Source organism: Rhinopithecus roxellana, chromosome 1 (genome assembly GCF_007565055.1).
Source record: "Rhinopithecus roxellana isolate Shanxi Qingling chromosome 1, ASM756505v1, whole genome shotgun sequence".
Classification (NCBI taxonomy): domain Eukaryota; kingdom Metazoa; phylum Chordata; class Mammalia; order Primates; family Cercopithecidae; genus Rhinopithecus; species Rhinopithecus roxellana.
Window position 1 is genome coordinate 44,667,682 of NC_044549.1, and position 15,052 is coordinate 44,682,733.

Below are 15,052 nucleotides of genomic sequence, written 5' to 3' on the forward strand. Positions count from 1 at the left end.
TCCAGGACCCAGAGCCAACAGGGCTGCCAATCAAGTCAGAAAAACTCCACAGCGGAGGACAGTGCAGGGAGCAGCCCCGAGCCTCCTGAGTGTCTCAGGGCACCGTGCCAAGAGTGCCGCTGTGCCAGGCTCACCCTGCTCCAATCCTGTGCCGAGAGAGCCCAAATGCTGCCGGGCCTGAGCGTGCGGCTGCGTCCTCAGCCTTGTTCACCATTTATGGTATCTGAGCCTGTCTGGTCTTTACAGTCCAGTACATCCCCCACACCGGGAAGGAGTTCTGTCATGCAGGCCTCTTCTCAGAGCAAATCCAAACTTCCTTGGGAGAGTTTTTGCCTGAGACCTCTCTGTGCCTTTTTTTTTTTTTGATGGGTGGTGATCCTTCAGGCCCCAGCCCCACAGGCCCGGGAGTCAGGAGGAAGGCCCTAAAGAGTTTCTGATCCTTCGCCTGGGACTCCCACCTCCGGGCTACTCTTAGCTCAGCTGGGTCACTCTAATCCAATCTAAACACAGGCAAGCCAGGACAGACACTGGATTAGTCCTTGGCTGCGGCTGTGGAGGGAGAGTCTCGGAAAACAGAGGGCTAAGCCACGCGGCCCTACGTGTAGCATTCTGACTCTTGCTGTTCCTTACTAGACTCTGGGGTTGGGCCACGCTGGCCTCCAAGAAGAGCCCCCAGGGGGAAGGTGAGTCCTGCTCCCTGGCCCTCAGAGACAAGGCTCTCAGCAGTTCAGGTTTCCTCTGAAGTCTCATTATCACAATTTCCTGAGCTCCCCACCTGGCTCCCAATGAGTCATGAAGTTAGAACTATGAGGATAAATGGGTAAGTGTGTAAACCAGAATCTGGCTGGCACATTCCCAGAGGCCAGAGCTGGGCCCTGAGCCCAGTGTGGTGGGTTTCCTGGAAGGAAGGGGTGGACCAGTTTCCCAATAACAGCTCCACGCGGAGGCACCTCTTCAATCAGAGCACCCAGGGAGCGTGCTCACTCCCGGCAGACAGCTTCACGGAGCCAGCGTCTGCCACATTCTGCACCAGTGCCAGTTCCTTCATCCCTAAGGGACTGACATTGCCCAGCCCACAGTGGCCAGTCTTCCCCTTCGGGCCAGGGGATGTGCCCTCTGAAAAATGTCAGGGCATAGGAATGAGCACAGACTTGGAAGTCACAGGCTGTTGGCTCCAGGGGCCAGTTTTGCAAACTAGTGTGATGCGCTTAAGCAAGTTACATTAACTTCCTGAGACATCCAGAGCCTTCTGTCTGAAATCAGGACAGCATCCTTGTCCCCTAGGCTACTGAGGTCTCAGTGAGAGAATAGGGGTGAGGTGAAAGTATTTAACATGATAAGCCACAAATGTTTCTTCCCCTTTCCTTTTCTGCGAAACTTCCTCCTGCACCCAACCTCCCAGACAGTGGCTACTCATACAATACGGAGACGTTCCTGACAGGCCTGAGCCCTGGGGAATGGAGAGATGTATTCTCCTGCTTGTCTGATGGGAGGCCAGTCACGCTGCACCCAGTGCTAGCACCAGAGGACCCAGTCATGCACAGAAGCAGGGGGCATAGGCTCAGGGTGAGGGTGGGATCAGGCTTACCTGAAAGCCCCGGACCCAAGAAGCACTTCTGTGGGAACTGTCACCAGGCCTGCTGATACCACAGCCCAGACAGATCTGTCTTGAGTCTGTGGCTCCCTGCAGTTCCTGGGGACTAAGTGCTTGGCTGATGAATGGATGACCATGATAATCAGATTACTGGAGACCAGGCTGCTGATGTGTAAAAACAAGCCTGGGCCTGTGAGTAGAAGGGGGGGGCAGAAAGGGGACAACTTGTGGCCCTCTGGAAGCCTCAATATGCACACTGTGACCCAGGGTCACATGTAAGGGGTCACTGGTGAGGCCACTGTCTGCTCAGGGAATACGTGAGTGCTCTCCCAAGTCTTTCCGTAGTGTGTGAGGTTTTCTTCTGACCAGACCCGGAGCTTCTGGAGCTAAGGGAGTCCTCATCTCTTTCCCCCATATCTTTCTGTGGCCCCAGTGGAGTGAGGGGGTGAGGAAAAGCCCACCTGTGATGGCAGACCCTTGTCACTGTGAACTCCTGGAGGTCATCTCCCTCATTTCCTACCTTCAGGTGCAGCACTTTTTAAGCAACCTCTCCTCTGCCCCTAAGAGGCTGCAGCAGCCACTCCTCTGTTACAGCAGCAGCCACTCCTCTGTTACAGCAGCTGCCACTGGTCATGGTGTGAAGAAGTGCCATGTGCACCTCTGCTCCCTAGATTTTGGCTCATGATACCATTTTCTACAAATGTGCCCTTCCTCCAAAGCAGAAATGTCTGCAGGAAAGGTGCTTCTACCCGAGTGCCCGGAGGCTCCTACCATGGACGGTGACCCGGGCGCTGCAGGACACCTGCCCCAAAGCATTCTCAGCCAGGCAGGTGTAGGTGCCATGGTCCTCTGGCAGGGCATCCTGGATGTGGAGCTCAGCCACGCCAGCCTCGCAGGTGGAGTGAGCGTACTGGATGGGCTGTCCTGTGGAGGAAGCACAGGAAGGTTCAGGCCAGGCAGCATTGGCAGGAGGGACGGGAGCCCTGTCCTCATCAGGGCTGCTGCTGTCATGATGCTGAGGCTTGTCATGCTTGCTCAGATCCATTGAGGGCTAATAATGTACCATGCACATCTCCAGCCAGCAGGACAGAGGCTTATGGGCTGGAGAAAGAGCCAGGGGCTAAGGAGATGAAGGAGAGGGAGTAATTGTGTGGTGGAGGAAGAAGACGGGGCCTGGAGGGACTGGGAAGGGAGAATCTGGAGGAATTAAGAATGTAGGGGGGAAAGAGACACAGTTTGGGGCATTCTGTGTTAAACAGTCTCCAAATCCACATCCTCAACTTCACAGAATTCTGAGCCTGGAGAGAATCTTACGGGGTCATCTGGCCCATAGCCCAGCCTCAGGCAAAACAGAGCTTTCCCGGGCTGAACATGGGGTGCCCAGCTCTGGATGTCTCCAGAAATGAGGATTCCATTTTCCACTGTAGATATTTATCAAAAAGCAATTCTGCATCCCAGTGCTGCAGTTAAGTGCATTTATTCTATGCAATTAGGTGTATTTTAGGGTTCACAGAAAAGGTAAATAAAAATGACTCGGCTCCTTTTTTCCAGAGTCCCTTCCATGTGACATGTTCCAGGTCACATAAAGTCCTGCATGGAGACAGGAGTGCATGCAATGAGCTTCAGTGGTTTCCTTAATGCTCTATGTTCCTGGGAGTTTATCATTCTGGGATGTGACTTTTCATTTCCAGGAAAAAAAAAAATCTCATTACTGAAGAGTCTGGCCTCAGAGCAGGAATGTGTCCAGCTGCCATATAGGAAGCAACTGTCACTTTCTTCCCTTGCCAGGCCCCAGGGTCCTGGTTTGCACTTCATAAAATTGGGGGCGGCCAGTGGGGGAGGGAGAAAGTACACAAAGAAGTTGTCTCCCTGCAATGCAGTGTTTTCTTCTGCACATAGCAACACTTCATGTCTCCATGACAGTTTGGCAAAGAGAGCGGCTAGCACACCATAGGACCAGAGGGAAAGATTCCTCTCAACCTCCTGCATTTCATAAACGTGAGGCTGAGGCTGGGAAAGGCAGGGGCCTGGATCCTGCCACTGAGAGAAGTGAGCACTGCTCTTTGTTTTTATTTTTTGTCACAATGGTACCCTCCAAACCTCTCTTCCTTGACAATACGAGTGCATTCTCTGACTGCCGCCAATATGTCTCTGCTGTCCTAATATGTGCTGACAAGCCTTTTGAGAGCTCTCCTTTAACTGGAATGTAACTCACTGTGGCCCCACAAATATAGGATGAGATGGAGGCCCCATAAAGGAGCTGTTGGCTCAGGGCACATCAGAATTGAGAGACATTAGGCTCTCCCAGCTCGCAGGCTGGGTTAAACCAGAGCAGCCAAGGAAACCCAACTTGAGCACGATCGCCCTCTAGTGGAACGGTTGTGGAAACGCTAAGAGTCGCTGAGAACACAGTTTTGAGTGATGTAAACTAGGAGACAGCAAGCTATGGCTCCTGGGCCGAATCCGAACTGCAGCTTGTTTTTGTAGCGCCTGCAAGCTAAGAATAGTTTTTACATATTTTAAATGGCCAAAAAAAAAAAAATAATAATAAAGGGAATATATTTCATGATATGTAAAAATTATGTGAAATTCACATTTCAGTATCCATAAAGTTTTACTGCAACATAGCCACATTCATTCTTTCACATACTGTCTATGGCTTACGTAATGTCTATTCTTTTATTTTTTGAGATAGGGTCTTACTCTTATTACCCAGGCTGGAGTGCAGCGGCTAAGTTTTGCTAAGCCTGGCTAAGTTTTGCTTTTTTTTTTTTTTTTTTGGTAGAGAAAGTTTCGCTATGTTGGCCAGGCTGGTCTTAAACTCCTGAGCTCAGGCAATCCACCTGCCTCGGCCTCCCAGAGTGCTGGGATTACAGGAGTGAGCCACTGTGCCCAGCCTCCTGTGACTGCTTTTATACCACAACAGCAAAGTTGAGAGTTGTTAAAGAGGCTGCTGTATGGCCTGAAAAGCTGAAAATAGCTACTACCTGGCCCTTTACAGAAAATGTCTGTTGATATTAGACTCTGTTATTAGTCCTTAATGCCCATATTGCATTCCAGCCACAAGGAGGCTGCCTCCTTGAAGTCAATCACAGGATCCAATAGGACTTCTGTCCTTTGCTGAGGGCTGGGAGGGAAGGCAGACCTCAATTCTCACTTACCTACCCAAGAAGACTACAAGTAGGAAGACTAGATGGCACTTCCTCTCACTCACTAAAGACAGCATCTAGCAAAGCCTGAGCAAACTATACCAACAAGGAAGGTTCGCAGGCAATACATCAATGACGCAGACACAACTGGGGACTATTTGGTGCATAAGTGCTGGGGGCCACTGTTCACTCTCTCTCTCTCTTATTTATTTATTTGAGATGGAATTTTGCTCTTGTCACCCAGACTGGAGTACAATGGCATAATATCGGCTCACTGCAACCTCTGGCTCCTGGGTTCAAGCGATTCACCTGCCTCAGCCTCCAGAGTAGCTGGGATTACAGGCACCTGGCACCGTGTGTGGCTAAGTTGTGTATTTTTAGTAGAGATGGGGTTTCATCATGTTGGCCAGGCTGGTCTCCAACTCCTGACCTCAGGTGATCCACCCGCCTCAGCCTCCCAAAGTGCTGGGATTACAGGCGTGAGCCAGCGCACCCGGCCCACTGCTCTCTTAAGGAGCCTATTCTATTAGATGTGAGACTGAGCTGAGATCCCAAACCTTCTGTTCCAACCTACCTTCTAATAGATAAAGAAGCTGGTACCGGGCTGGGCGCGGTGGCTCAAGCCTGTAATCCCAGCACTTTGGGAGGCCGAGACGGGCGGATCACGAGGTCAGGAGATCGAGACCATCCTGGCTAACACGGTGAAACCCCGTCTCTACTAAAAAAAATACAAAAAACTAGCCGGGCGAGGTGGCGGGAGCCTGTAGTCCCAGCTACACAGGAGGCTGAGGCAGAAGAATGGCATGAACCCGGGAGGCGGAGCTTGCAGTGAGCTGAGATCCGGCCACTGCACTCCAGCCTGGGCAACAGAGCGAGATTCCGTCTCAAAAAAAAAAAAAAAAAAAGAAGCTGGTACCCTGAGGGGTGAGGTGTCCAAGGTCACCTGACCACTCAGCAGTGAACGGTGCCTGTGTCTCCTGACTCTCCGCAGGGGCTCTTTCACCCTCCCGGGGGATCCATCTCATCAGTTTAATGAACTGTTCTCAGTCTTTTAAAGTCAGAGTTCTCCCACACTGTCGAAATTAAATGGTCCTTTAAAAAGAAAAGGGTGATAATATACGGCAAATGATTTTTTAAAGGACCTTACTTGACAAAAAAAGAGTTGGCGAGTCTCTATAGGACTATCACTTTAAAAGAATAACTGGTCTGTGAGGCCAGAACCACCTGCCACTAAATAAAAGGTGAGATCCCTCAACCGACTTCGGGAGTGGTTCATTAGTTTATTAATTTATTTGTTCATTTATTGACTCAAGAAATATTAATTGAGGGCCTATGATGAGTTTGGCCATATGAAAAGAAATCCAACTGCTCGTGCCCCTATGTGTCAGGCATCTCATTATCCACTTTATAGAAATGATCTAACTTAATTTCACAACGGCATGATTCCCACCATGCAGATGGAGAACTCAAGGCTCAGACAGGAGTAGTAACTTGCTCAGCCAGTCGGGACCAGGATCCCAGTGCCCATGCTCTCTCTGTGCCCTGTGCTTCCTTCTCATAGCACTGGGATGTCCAAGGCATAAATGGCTCAGAGGGAGAAGTGAGAATTCAGGCACGGCCAAAGGGCCCAGGGGATGGGAGCAGAGAGCTGGAGCAGGGGGCACTCACCATTCAGCATCCAAGTGATCTGGGGCACTGGAGTCCCCCGTACGGAGCACTGCAGCACAAAATCCTGGCCCTCAATGACGGTGCAGTCCTTCAGGACACTGGAGAAGGAGGGGGCCACCTCCATCACAGCAAGCCCTGTGAGGGAAAAGGACAGGTCAGCTCAGATCACAGCTTGCCCGCTCTGGTGATGCCTGCAGTCACCCCAGCCTCCCAGGCACGCCTCACTGTCCTGGACACCTGGGTACCCTCGGCAGCCTGCCTTTGCCTTATCTCTCTTCACGCTTAGAAAACAGGCAGCGCCAGTGGTGTAGGGACCTGGAGCCTGAAGCAGAGTCACCAGCAGGGGCTTTTTCATAGTCACAAAACACCCTAGCCCTGGGGTGCTTAGAACCTGGAGCCTTCTCGCCTCTGTGATCCAGGTGCCTCCTGTTTAGCCTTGGCTTTTGCTACCCTCGAGCCTCCGGAGAGCTCCTTCTGCCTTGTCGGTCCTACTCTACTTTCTAGTGTCTCTTATCTTCTTTAATATGTCCCATCAGTGATTACACAATCCTGTGAATATCTTTTTACTTGTATAAGCCACAGGCTTACAGGTGAGGACATTTCCATTTTAAATTATTACGATGATTTTTTTTCCAATTCCAGAACTGAATCAAAGGACTCACACGTGCTCCAGTTTTGTAAGCACAGTCTGAGCCCCAGTCTAGGTCAAGGGCTCAGAGTTGCCAGGGACCTGGGGATATGCACTAATGGTGCCTGTGTGTGGTTTGAATGCACATTCTGGTTGAGAACTGCTGAGCTGAACTTTCCAAAAGCCTTCTACATCAGTGAATTAGGAGACATTTTCTAGTTTGGGGACCTTAATTAAGAGCAATAGGAATAATCTCTTCTATGACAACCAGAACATGCTGTACATGTGTCAAGGTGGCTGATAGCTGAGAAAAGGTGGAACTGGATTTGGTGCTTAGAAGATATATCAATGGTGCTTTTCAAGACAGCCTATTCAATACAGAGATGAGAGGAAATGCCATATTATACTGCAGGGGTTTATGGGCAAGAAAACTAATAAAATTTGAGGGCCTAATATGTGCCAGGTACTTTTCAAGATGTGATTGTGACAATGCCATCAGGTTGTTCTCTTGAGTTCATTTTACAGATGAAGTTACTAATTTCCCATAGTTGAACTCGATGCTGAAGCCAGGTTTTACAGCCAGCTCTGACTGTACAGTTGCACTTTCTCCTCCAGATCCTAGGGGAGGGTAGGCGATGGGAGGGTAGTGGCAAGACAGAGTGATGGTGTACCTGGACAGGTCTGGCACTGAGGAAGGGTCAGACAGACCACCCAGAGGGTGTGGGGAGGCACCCTCTCTACCCTTTCCCTTGGCCAGTGTTGAACTCCCTCATTAGAGAAATGCCTTTGGGAGTTATCAAAAAGGATATAGGCTTTCATACAAGGTCAATTTGGGTTAGACATACACTCTCTTTTACAAGGCATGTGAACTTGGACAAGTCATTTAACCTTACTAAAGATCAGTATTCTCATCTAGAAAATGGGTATGATTTTCTTGTAAGATTGTTGGAATAACTAAATGAAACAATTCAGGTAGAGCATTTAGCACAAAACCTAGCATAGCACATCCTCAGTGAGTGTTAGCTTTTACTATCAAGTGAAAGCTGCACATAGAGACTCCACTTGCAGTAAACATAGTCTAGGGATGAAAGAGAGAGTAGGGATAGAGCAGGAGCTCAAGGGGCTCTCAAGTGGAAGGAAGATTTTCCTTCCTTTTTCAGCATAGGGACAACTAGAGCATGCTTGTAGGGAGAAAAAATAGGTCTCTCAACAAGGGAAGGGGAAAGATTGAAGAAGTGGTAGGGGAGTAAATCATTGTTAGATCGATCCTTGTGAAGATGGGAAGGGATAGAAAGAGAAGTCTTGGGAAGGGAAACAGGTATTCTGCAGTGTAGGAAAACAGAAAGAGAGAAGTCTATAGGGGTAGCTAAAAGAACACCCATCAGATGACCTGCTTCATGGTAAACTCATCTGCCAAGAATTAACTAGGATGTTTAGGAACTGGAGAAGTTTTAGAAAAGCAAGTGTCTTCATCAAGAAGATAGGATATAGAATGGCAGAGTAAAGACCTCTGAAGATCTAATCCTCCATAAAAGCAACAACAATACTGGCAAAAACAGTCAAAAGCAATGGTTTCAGAATGCCAGAAATTAACCACAGGCTTGCAACATTCTGAGAGCATTCACTAAAAACAAACAAACATCCAGGTGTGGTGGCTCACGTCTTTCATATCAGCACTTTGGGAGGCCAAGGCAGAAGGATTGCTCGAGCCACAAGTTTGAAAACAGCTTGGGAAACAGCAAGACTCTTGTCTCTACCAAAAAAATAAAATTAAAATATTAGCCAGGCATGATGGCATGTGCCTGTAGTCTCACTTAGTAGGTTGAGGCAGGAGAATTGCTTAAATCCAAGAGTTTGAGGCTGTAGCAAGCTATGATCATGCCACTGCACTCCAGTCTGGGTGACAGAGCGAGACTCTGTCTCTAAAAAGTAAAAACAATAAACAACAACAACAAAAACCGAAACAACAGTACTCTGCCCCTCCACCCCCCAAAAAACAAACAACAACAACAACAACAACAACAAAACACACAGCTGAATCTTGGTAAGAACAGCAAGCTATGTGCTTTCTCACTCTTGTCCCCCTTGCCCCAGCTCTGGGGTAACGTTGAAAATCAACAGTACCTATGGTACTTGTGAAAATCAGCCACTTTGCAAGAGGTAGGATGGGTTCAGAGCTCCTGAAAAACCTCATCCCTAAGAGAATGGTCACTCTTTGCCCTGTTTGGCAGCTCCTTCAATAGCTCCATTTTCAGGGTTGTCTTTATTTAACCTGACTCAGAGTTTACTCTGTGTGGATGGCCCCATCTCCAGGGTGTTTGTTAAAAACAATCAGTAGCAATTGTTTAATATTACAGCTACTTGAGAGAGCAATATCATTTGGGGCTAATAAGAGTCTGATCAAAAAACTTAAAAGGAAAAACTGGGGAATGAGATGTCCAGGACTTTGAAAAACTCTGACAGATTCCTGAGAACTGAGAAGCCCACATGGATGTGCAGGGCTGTGAGTCTGCCCAGGGAAGATGTAAGAAGGCCCTCCTGTCTCACCTCTGGCTGACTTGGAGCTTTGGTGCAAGCCGAAAGTAAAGGCTAAAGCAGACCTGTAAACTGCTGGCTGGAGCACTGAAGATGGGTGTAACACACACACAGAGCCCCTTGGCAAAGGCAGGGAAAAGTATTAGTTCAAGGTGTTAAAGGAACTCTCCATTCAATCAATTAGCTGATCACTAAACTAACTAAGCAGGGACTTCTGTGGCCACACATGACAAATAATCCAGCCTTTACAGAATGAGAGAGGATTACTGTAAATCATGTCTGGTAAATGACTTGTATCCAGAATATATACAGAACTCCTGCAACTCAACAAAAAAAAAAGTAAATGGCCCAATTAAAACATGGGTAAAGTATTTGAATAGGCATTTCTCTGAAGGACATATACAAATGTCCAGTAAGTATATGAAATGATACTCAAAATCACTAGTCATCAGAGAAATGCAAATCAAAATTGCAATCAGGCTGGGTGTAGTGACTCATGCCTGTAAACCCAGCACTTTAGGAGGCTAAAGTGGGAGGACTGCTTGAGCAAGGAGTTCAAGACCAGCCTGGGCAAATAGTGAGACCTTGTATCTACAAAAATAACAAAATTAGTTGAGTATGGTGGCATGTGCCTGTGGTCCCAGTTACCCAGGAGGCTGAGGTGGGAAGGATCACTTGAGACTGGGATGTTGAGGCTGCAATGAGCTATTATCACGCCACTGCACTCCAGCCTGGGCAACAGAGTAAGACCCTGTTTCAAAAAAAAAAAAAAATCATAGTCAGGTGATTGTGAATGGCTATAATGAAAAAATGGAAAACGGGCTGAGTGCAGAGGCTCACGCCTATAATCCTAGTACTTTGGGAGGTTGAAGTGGGAGGATCACTCAAGTCTAGGAGTTTGAGACCAGCCTGGGCAACATAGTGAGACCCCCACCTCTACAAATAATAAAAAAAATTAGCCAAGTGTGGTGGCAAGCACCTGTAGTCCCACCTACTCAGGAGGCGAGGCAGGAGGATTGCTTGAGCCCGGGAGTTCAAGGTTACAGTGAGCTAATACCATGCCACTGCACTCTAGCCCCATTGACAAAGCAAGACCTTGTTTTTTAAAAAAAGCAAGCAAGCAAACAAGAAAATAACAAGTATTGGTGAGAATGTGGAAAAACTGCAACACTCGTACGTTGCTAGAAGAATGTAAAATGGTGCAAAACAGTTTGTTAGTTCCTCAGAGGGTTAAATCCAGAATTACCTTAAGACCCAACAATATATGTGGTCTAAACCTCAAAGCTGAAAACAGGTGTTGAAAACAACTCGTACATAAACGTGCAGAGCAACACTTTTCACCATAGCTAAAAAGTAGAAACAACCACATGGACCTCAACTGATGCATGCATAAACAAAACACGCTATATCCATACGATAGGCTATGACTCAGCCACACGGATGAATGAGGTACTAACACCTGCTATAACATGGATGAACCTTGAAAACATTAAGCTAAGAGAAAGAAGCCAGACACGAAAGGCCACATACTGAATGACTCCACTTAACATCAAATGTTCAGCAGGAGAAAACCCATAGAGACAAAAAAGTAGATGAGTGGCTACCAGGGGTTGTGGGGATGGGAGAACAGGGAGTGATGGCTAATGGGTAGGATTTTTTGGGAGGGGTAATGAAAATGTTCTGAAATTAGATGATGGTGATGGCCACACAACTCTGTGAATATATTAAAAACCACTGAATTGTATACTTTAAAAGAGTGCCTTTTATGTTACATGCATTATATCTCAAAGTTGTCACACAAAACACAACAAGATAGGGAATCAACCTGAGATGTATTACCCCGTGACGCAAACAGGCTAAAAATAGTCCTCTATGAGACTTAGATGAATTCATAGCAGAAGCAGCCACAGGAGAATCTAGGCGCTCTGGATACGCCATTAACCTGTGGTGGACCTGACACCATATTTCTGTCCCACACGCAGGGACAGACACCTGGCCTGGATGATGAGGTTTGATCTCCTAGACCTGTGAACTCCTCCCACCGGCACTCCCACCTCCAAATGGCATGGATAATATTTCTTGTAAAGGAATTCACAAGGATAGTAAAAATCCCAGTTAAACAATAGTTAAAATCCCAGTGAATCAATAGTATACAGTGAAAAGTAAGATGCCCCATTCCTTCCTGTGGACCCCCAGTTTCCCCTTCCTAGAGGGACTTGTGTGCTCTTCCAGAAATGATGTCTGCACACACAGGCATCTTTTGCACGTGTGTACACAGATCTTTTCTTCCTTTTATATGTGAGCCTGTACTTTGTTCCTCTCCCTTCCTAGTGCATCTTGAACATGTTTTGGCATCAGTCTACAGGATGCTGTCTGGCATTCTACTATATGGATACATCACTAAGTTTTTTTTTTCTTTTAGAAATGTGCATTAGGAAAATTTGCAAACACAGACAAATGTAGACAAAGCAGTGTAGTGAATTCCTATGTACCAATCTCTCAACTTTTATTTGTATCAATATTATTTTATTGATACTCCTGTCAGTGCTCCCCAAACATGAATTATTTCTAACTCAAATATAAAAAACCATATCATTTCACCAGTAAATAACTCAGGATATATCTCTCAAACAGATGAACTTATAAAAAAAAAAAAGTAATGAGACCACCATCACATCTTAAAATACCACGAATTCCTTTATATTAAATCTTCTCAGTGTCCAAATTTTCTTGATGTTCCCATAAAAACTTTTTAAAGATTATCTCAGTCAGAGTTGGTACAAGATTATCAAAAATTATTGTAATTGTTGATGTTACTATATACCTTCTAATCTAAGTTTTCTGTAGGTTGTCTTTTTTTTTTTTTTTTTGCTTGCAATTTGTATGTGGAAAAAAAAATTGGTGAAAGTTATTTGTTCTACAGTTTCCAGCAGCCTGCAATTTGCAGATTCTACTCTTGTGGTATTTGTTAATACATTTCTCAAGTGTATGGCATGGGCGGAGGGCCTACACAAGCATTTAGAGTAAGGGGGAAATTTTATATAGACAGATACAATAATATTTATCATAGATATGTTATAATAGTGAAAGTGGAAACAATTTAATTAATTCAACAAATAACAGCATACCTAAATTAGATACAGCCATTCCATGAAATATTATATGGCTACTAAAAGTCATGCTTTCCAAGAATTGTATAAAAAGATGTTAATATCACATGAGCGAATTGGGATAGAAAGCAGTATACAAATACCACAATGGTAAGTTTGTATAAAAACATTAAAATATAATTTATTTCTGAGTCATAAGATTATATATTGTTTAAACTCCCCACAATGAACATACATTACTTTTATAAACAGACAGTACAATAAACATAAAAGATGTGGGATCCCACATCATCTCACATTACTCTAAACCTGTATATTTAATGAACACTCAGTTCTCTGTGGTTACAAACTGAGTCACGACACTATTCGAACAGCTGAGGGACCTAGGAAAGGTAGCTGTCAGCTGGGCTGGGCGTGGGGCCATGCATGTTGATTTTGAGGTGATTCTGATGTGAACTCCTGATTATGAATCACTGGCCTGGAGCAACATACTTGGCCCTGGCATGTGGTTGGGGGTGACATTTCTATCGGGCTGCGCACCAAGGCAGGGGACTGTAAGAGATGAACCATCTGCAGAAGGTGAAGCACCCCATGACTGGTTGTCCCACAAAGAATGCAGGGTGACCCGGAGAAGTGTACTCACTTTCCACTTGGAGGGTCCAGCTACAGGACACCTGGCCTCGGGCGTTGGAAGCAGTGCAGCTGTACGTTCCACTGTCCCTGGTCCGGGCTCTCAGCAGGCAGAGGTAATGGGAGCCAGCATCTTCATAAACCTCAATGCTGCCTTCCTGTCTCCTCACGGGGGTGCCTTCCAGGAACCAGGCCACTTCAGGCTTTGGAATCCCTGAAACTACAGGGCCAGGTGAAGAACATGAGCTCCCGTGCTTGTGAGGTAGGTGGGGAAGGCGTGAGCTGGAGGAAAGGGCTCAGTCTGGTGTGGAGCTGCCCTCCCACCTCTGAGTCTGCTTCCTCACCCTCAACCACACTCCACAAGATGAAACCTGCTGAGACAGAGTCAGGGGCCTTGAGGAGGATGAATACAGGGTGATGGGTCAGGTCTCCAGGTTGGCCAAAGCCAGGCAAGGGGACGAAAGGGTGGAGGAGACCAGGAGGTTTGTTTTTTGATGTTGGCAATAATGAGGGTGTTTCTTCTAGGGTGGTAAGAACAGGGCCGGTACTCTATCCAACAGCAAACAACAGGCTACTGTTACGGGTCTCTCCAGAGTAAAGGGCATTTCTACAATGAGTCCTCCCTGAGGGGAAGGCCCCTATAAGGTGGTTTTTTAGGGGAGCTAGTCCAAGAAGATGAGTGGATATAGGAGGTGCAGACCAGCTGGGTGCTGAAGGAAGGGAGTGGCCACCAAGGGGCTACATTTTGGCAACCGGTGACCGTAATTACCTCTACTCACCTTCACATCTGAACTTGACAGTTTGATTTTCTCTGACCTCTTGGCTTTGGGGCTTGCTCTCAAATTTGGGGAATGCTGAATCCTTCTGGCCCTCCATGGGGATTCTCCTGGTAGCAGCCTTGCTCACAACGTCTTGGCTCCCCAGGCCAGGCTGCCTCGTGGGGAAGGTGGCTGGACGGGGAGCAGCTGACCTCTTCCTCTCTTCTCCAGAAGGCGATAGGGCCCCCAGGCCTGGTGCTCTTGGTTCTGGCTGAACTCTTGCGGCCTGCAGGGTGATGGAGCTGGAAGTTGTCTGAAGGACCGGGGTCTGCGGGGCCGTTCTGGGCGAGTCCTTGCATGACTCCAGCTTGGGCTCCCTTGGGGGCTGAGGCTGGCTGTTTGCAGCCCAGGCTGGGGAGCCACCTCTCTGGAGGCTGGAGCAGTTCTTGCTTTCGGCTGCAGCTTCCAGACTGTCCAGTTTCAACTCCTTTGAGATTACATTGGTCACCTCCCTCCCGACGTCGGAATTGGTGGCTTTTGTTTCTCTCCCAAATGACCTGTGTGGTGGTGAGGGTGGGGGTAGGGTGGGGGTAGGGTGGGGGTAGGGTGGGTGAGGAGAGGGGAGAATAGAATGATCATCTGGTTACTCACAAACATTACTCATCACAAGCACGGATTCCAGGGGTCACAAAAGCCCACAAGTTAAGAGCAAGTAAGAGCATCTTTCTCTGCAGTGTGCCCAGTTTCCCAAGCCAGAGCACAAGCAGCCATTCCCGACATGTGCCTGTCCTGCAGCCCTGCAGAGCTCTGCTTTCCCTACATTTCCCTTCTCCACTGGTGCCTCCCTAGTTCAACCCCTGCCTCCGGTGTCCCATGTCCACTCTGCCTCTCTAATCTATTTTCTATACAGCGACTATAGTCGATGTTTTAAAAACATTAATCAAATTATGTCATTTCAAGCCCAAGAATTTTCCAACAGC

At 47.3% G+C, this 15,052-nt stretch overlaps 1 protein-coding gene across 4 annotated transcripts in view; it reads right to left on the minus strand.

Moving 5' to 3' along the window:
* Positions 1-15,052, minus strand: part of MYLK (myosin light chain kinase) — a 223,453-nt gene that overhangs the window by 107,417 nt on the left and 100,984 nt on the right. For all 4 annotated transcript variants that reach the window (XM_030942155.1, XM_030942139.1, XM_030942161.1 and 1 more), the window contains 4 exons: positions 14,094-14,629; positions 13,328-13,534; positions 6,412-6,546; positions 2,366-2,518 (listed from right to left, as the gene is read on the minus strand). In XM_030942155.1, the coding sequence (XP_030798015.1) occupies positions 2,366-2,518; positions 6,412-6,546; positions 13,328-13,534; positions 14,094-14,629 (1,031 nt within the window). The remainder of the gene's footprint in view (positions 1-2,365; positions 2,519-6,411; positions 6,547-13,327; positions 13,535-14,093; positions 14,630-15,052) is intronic.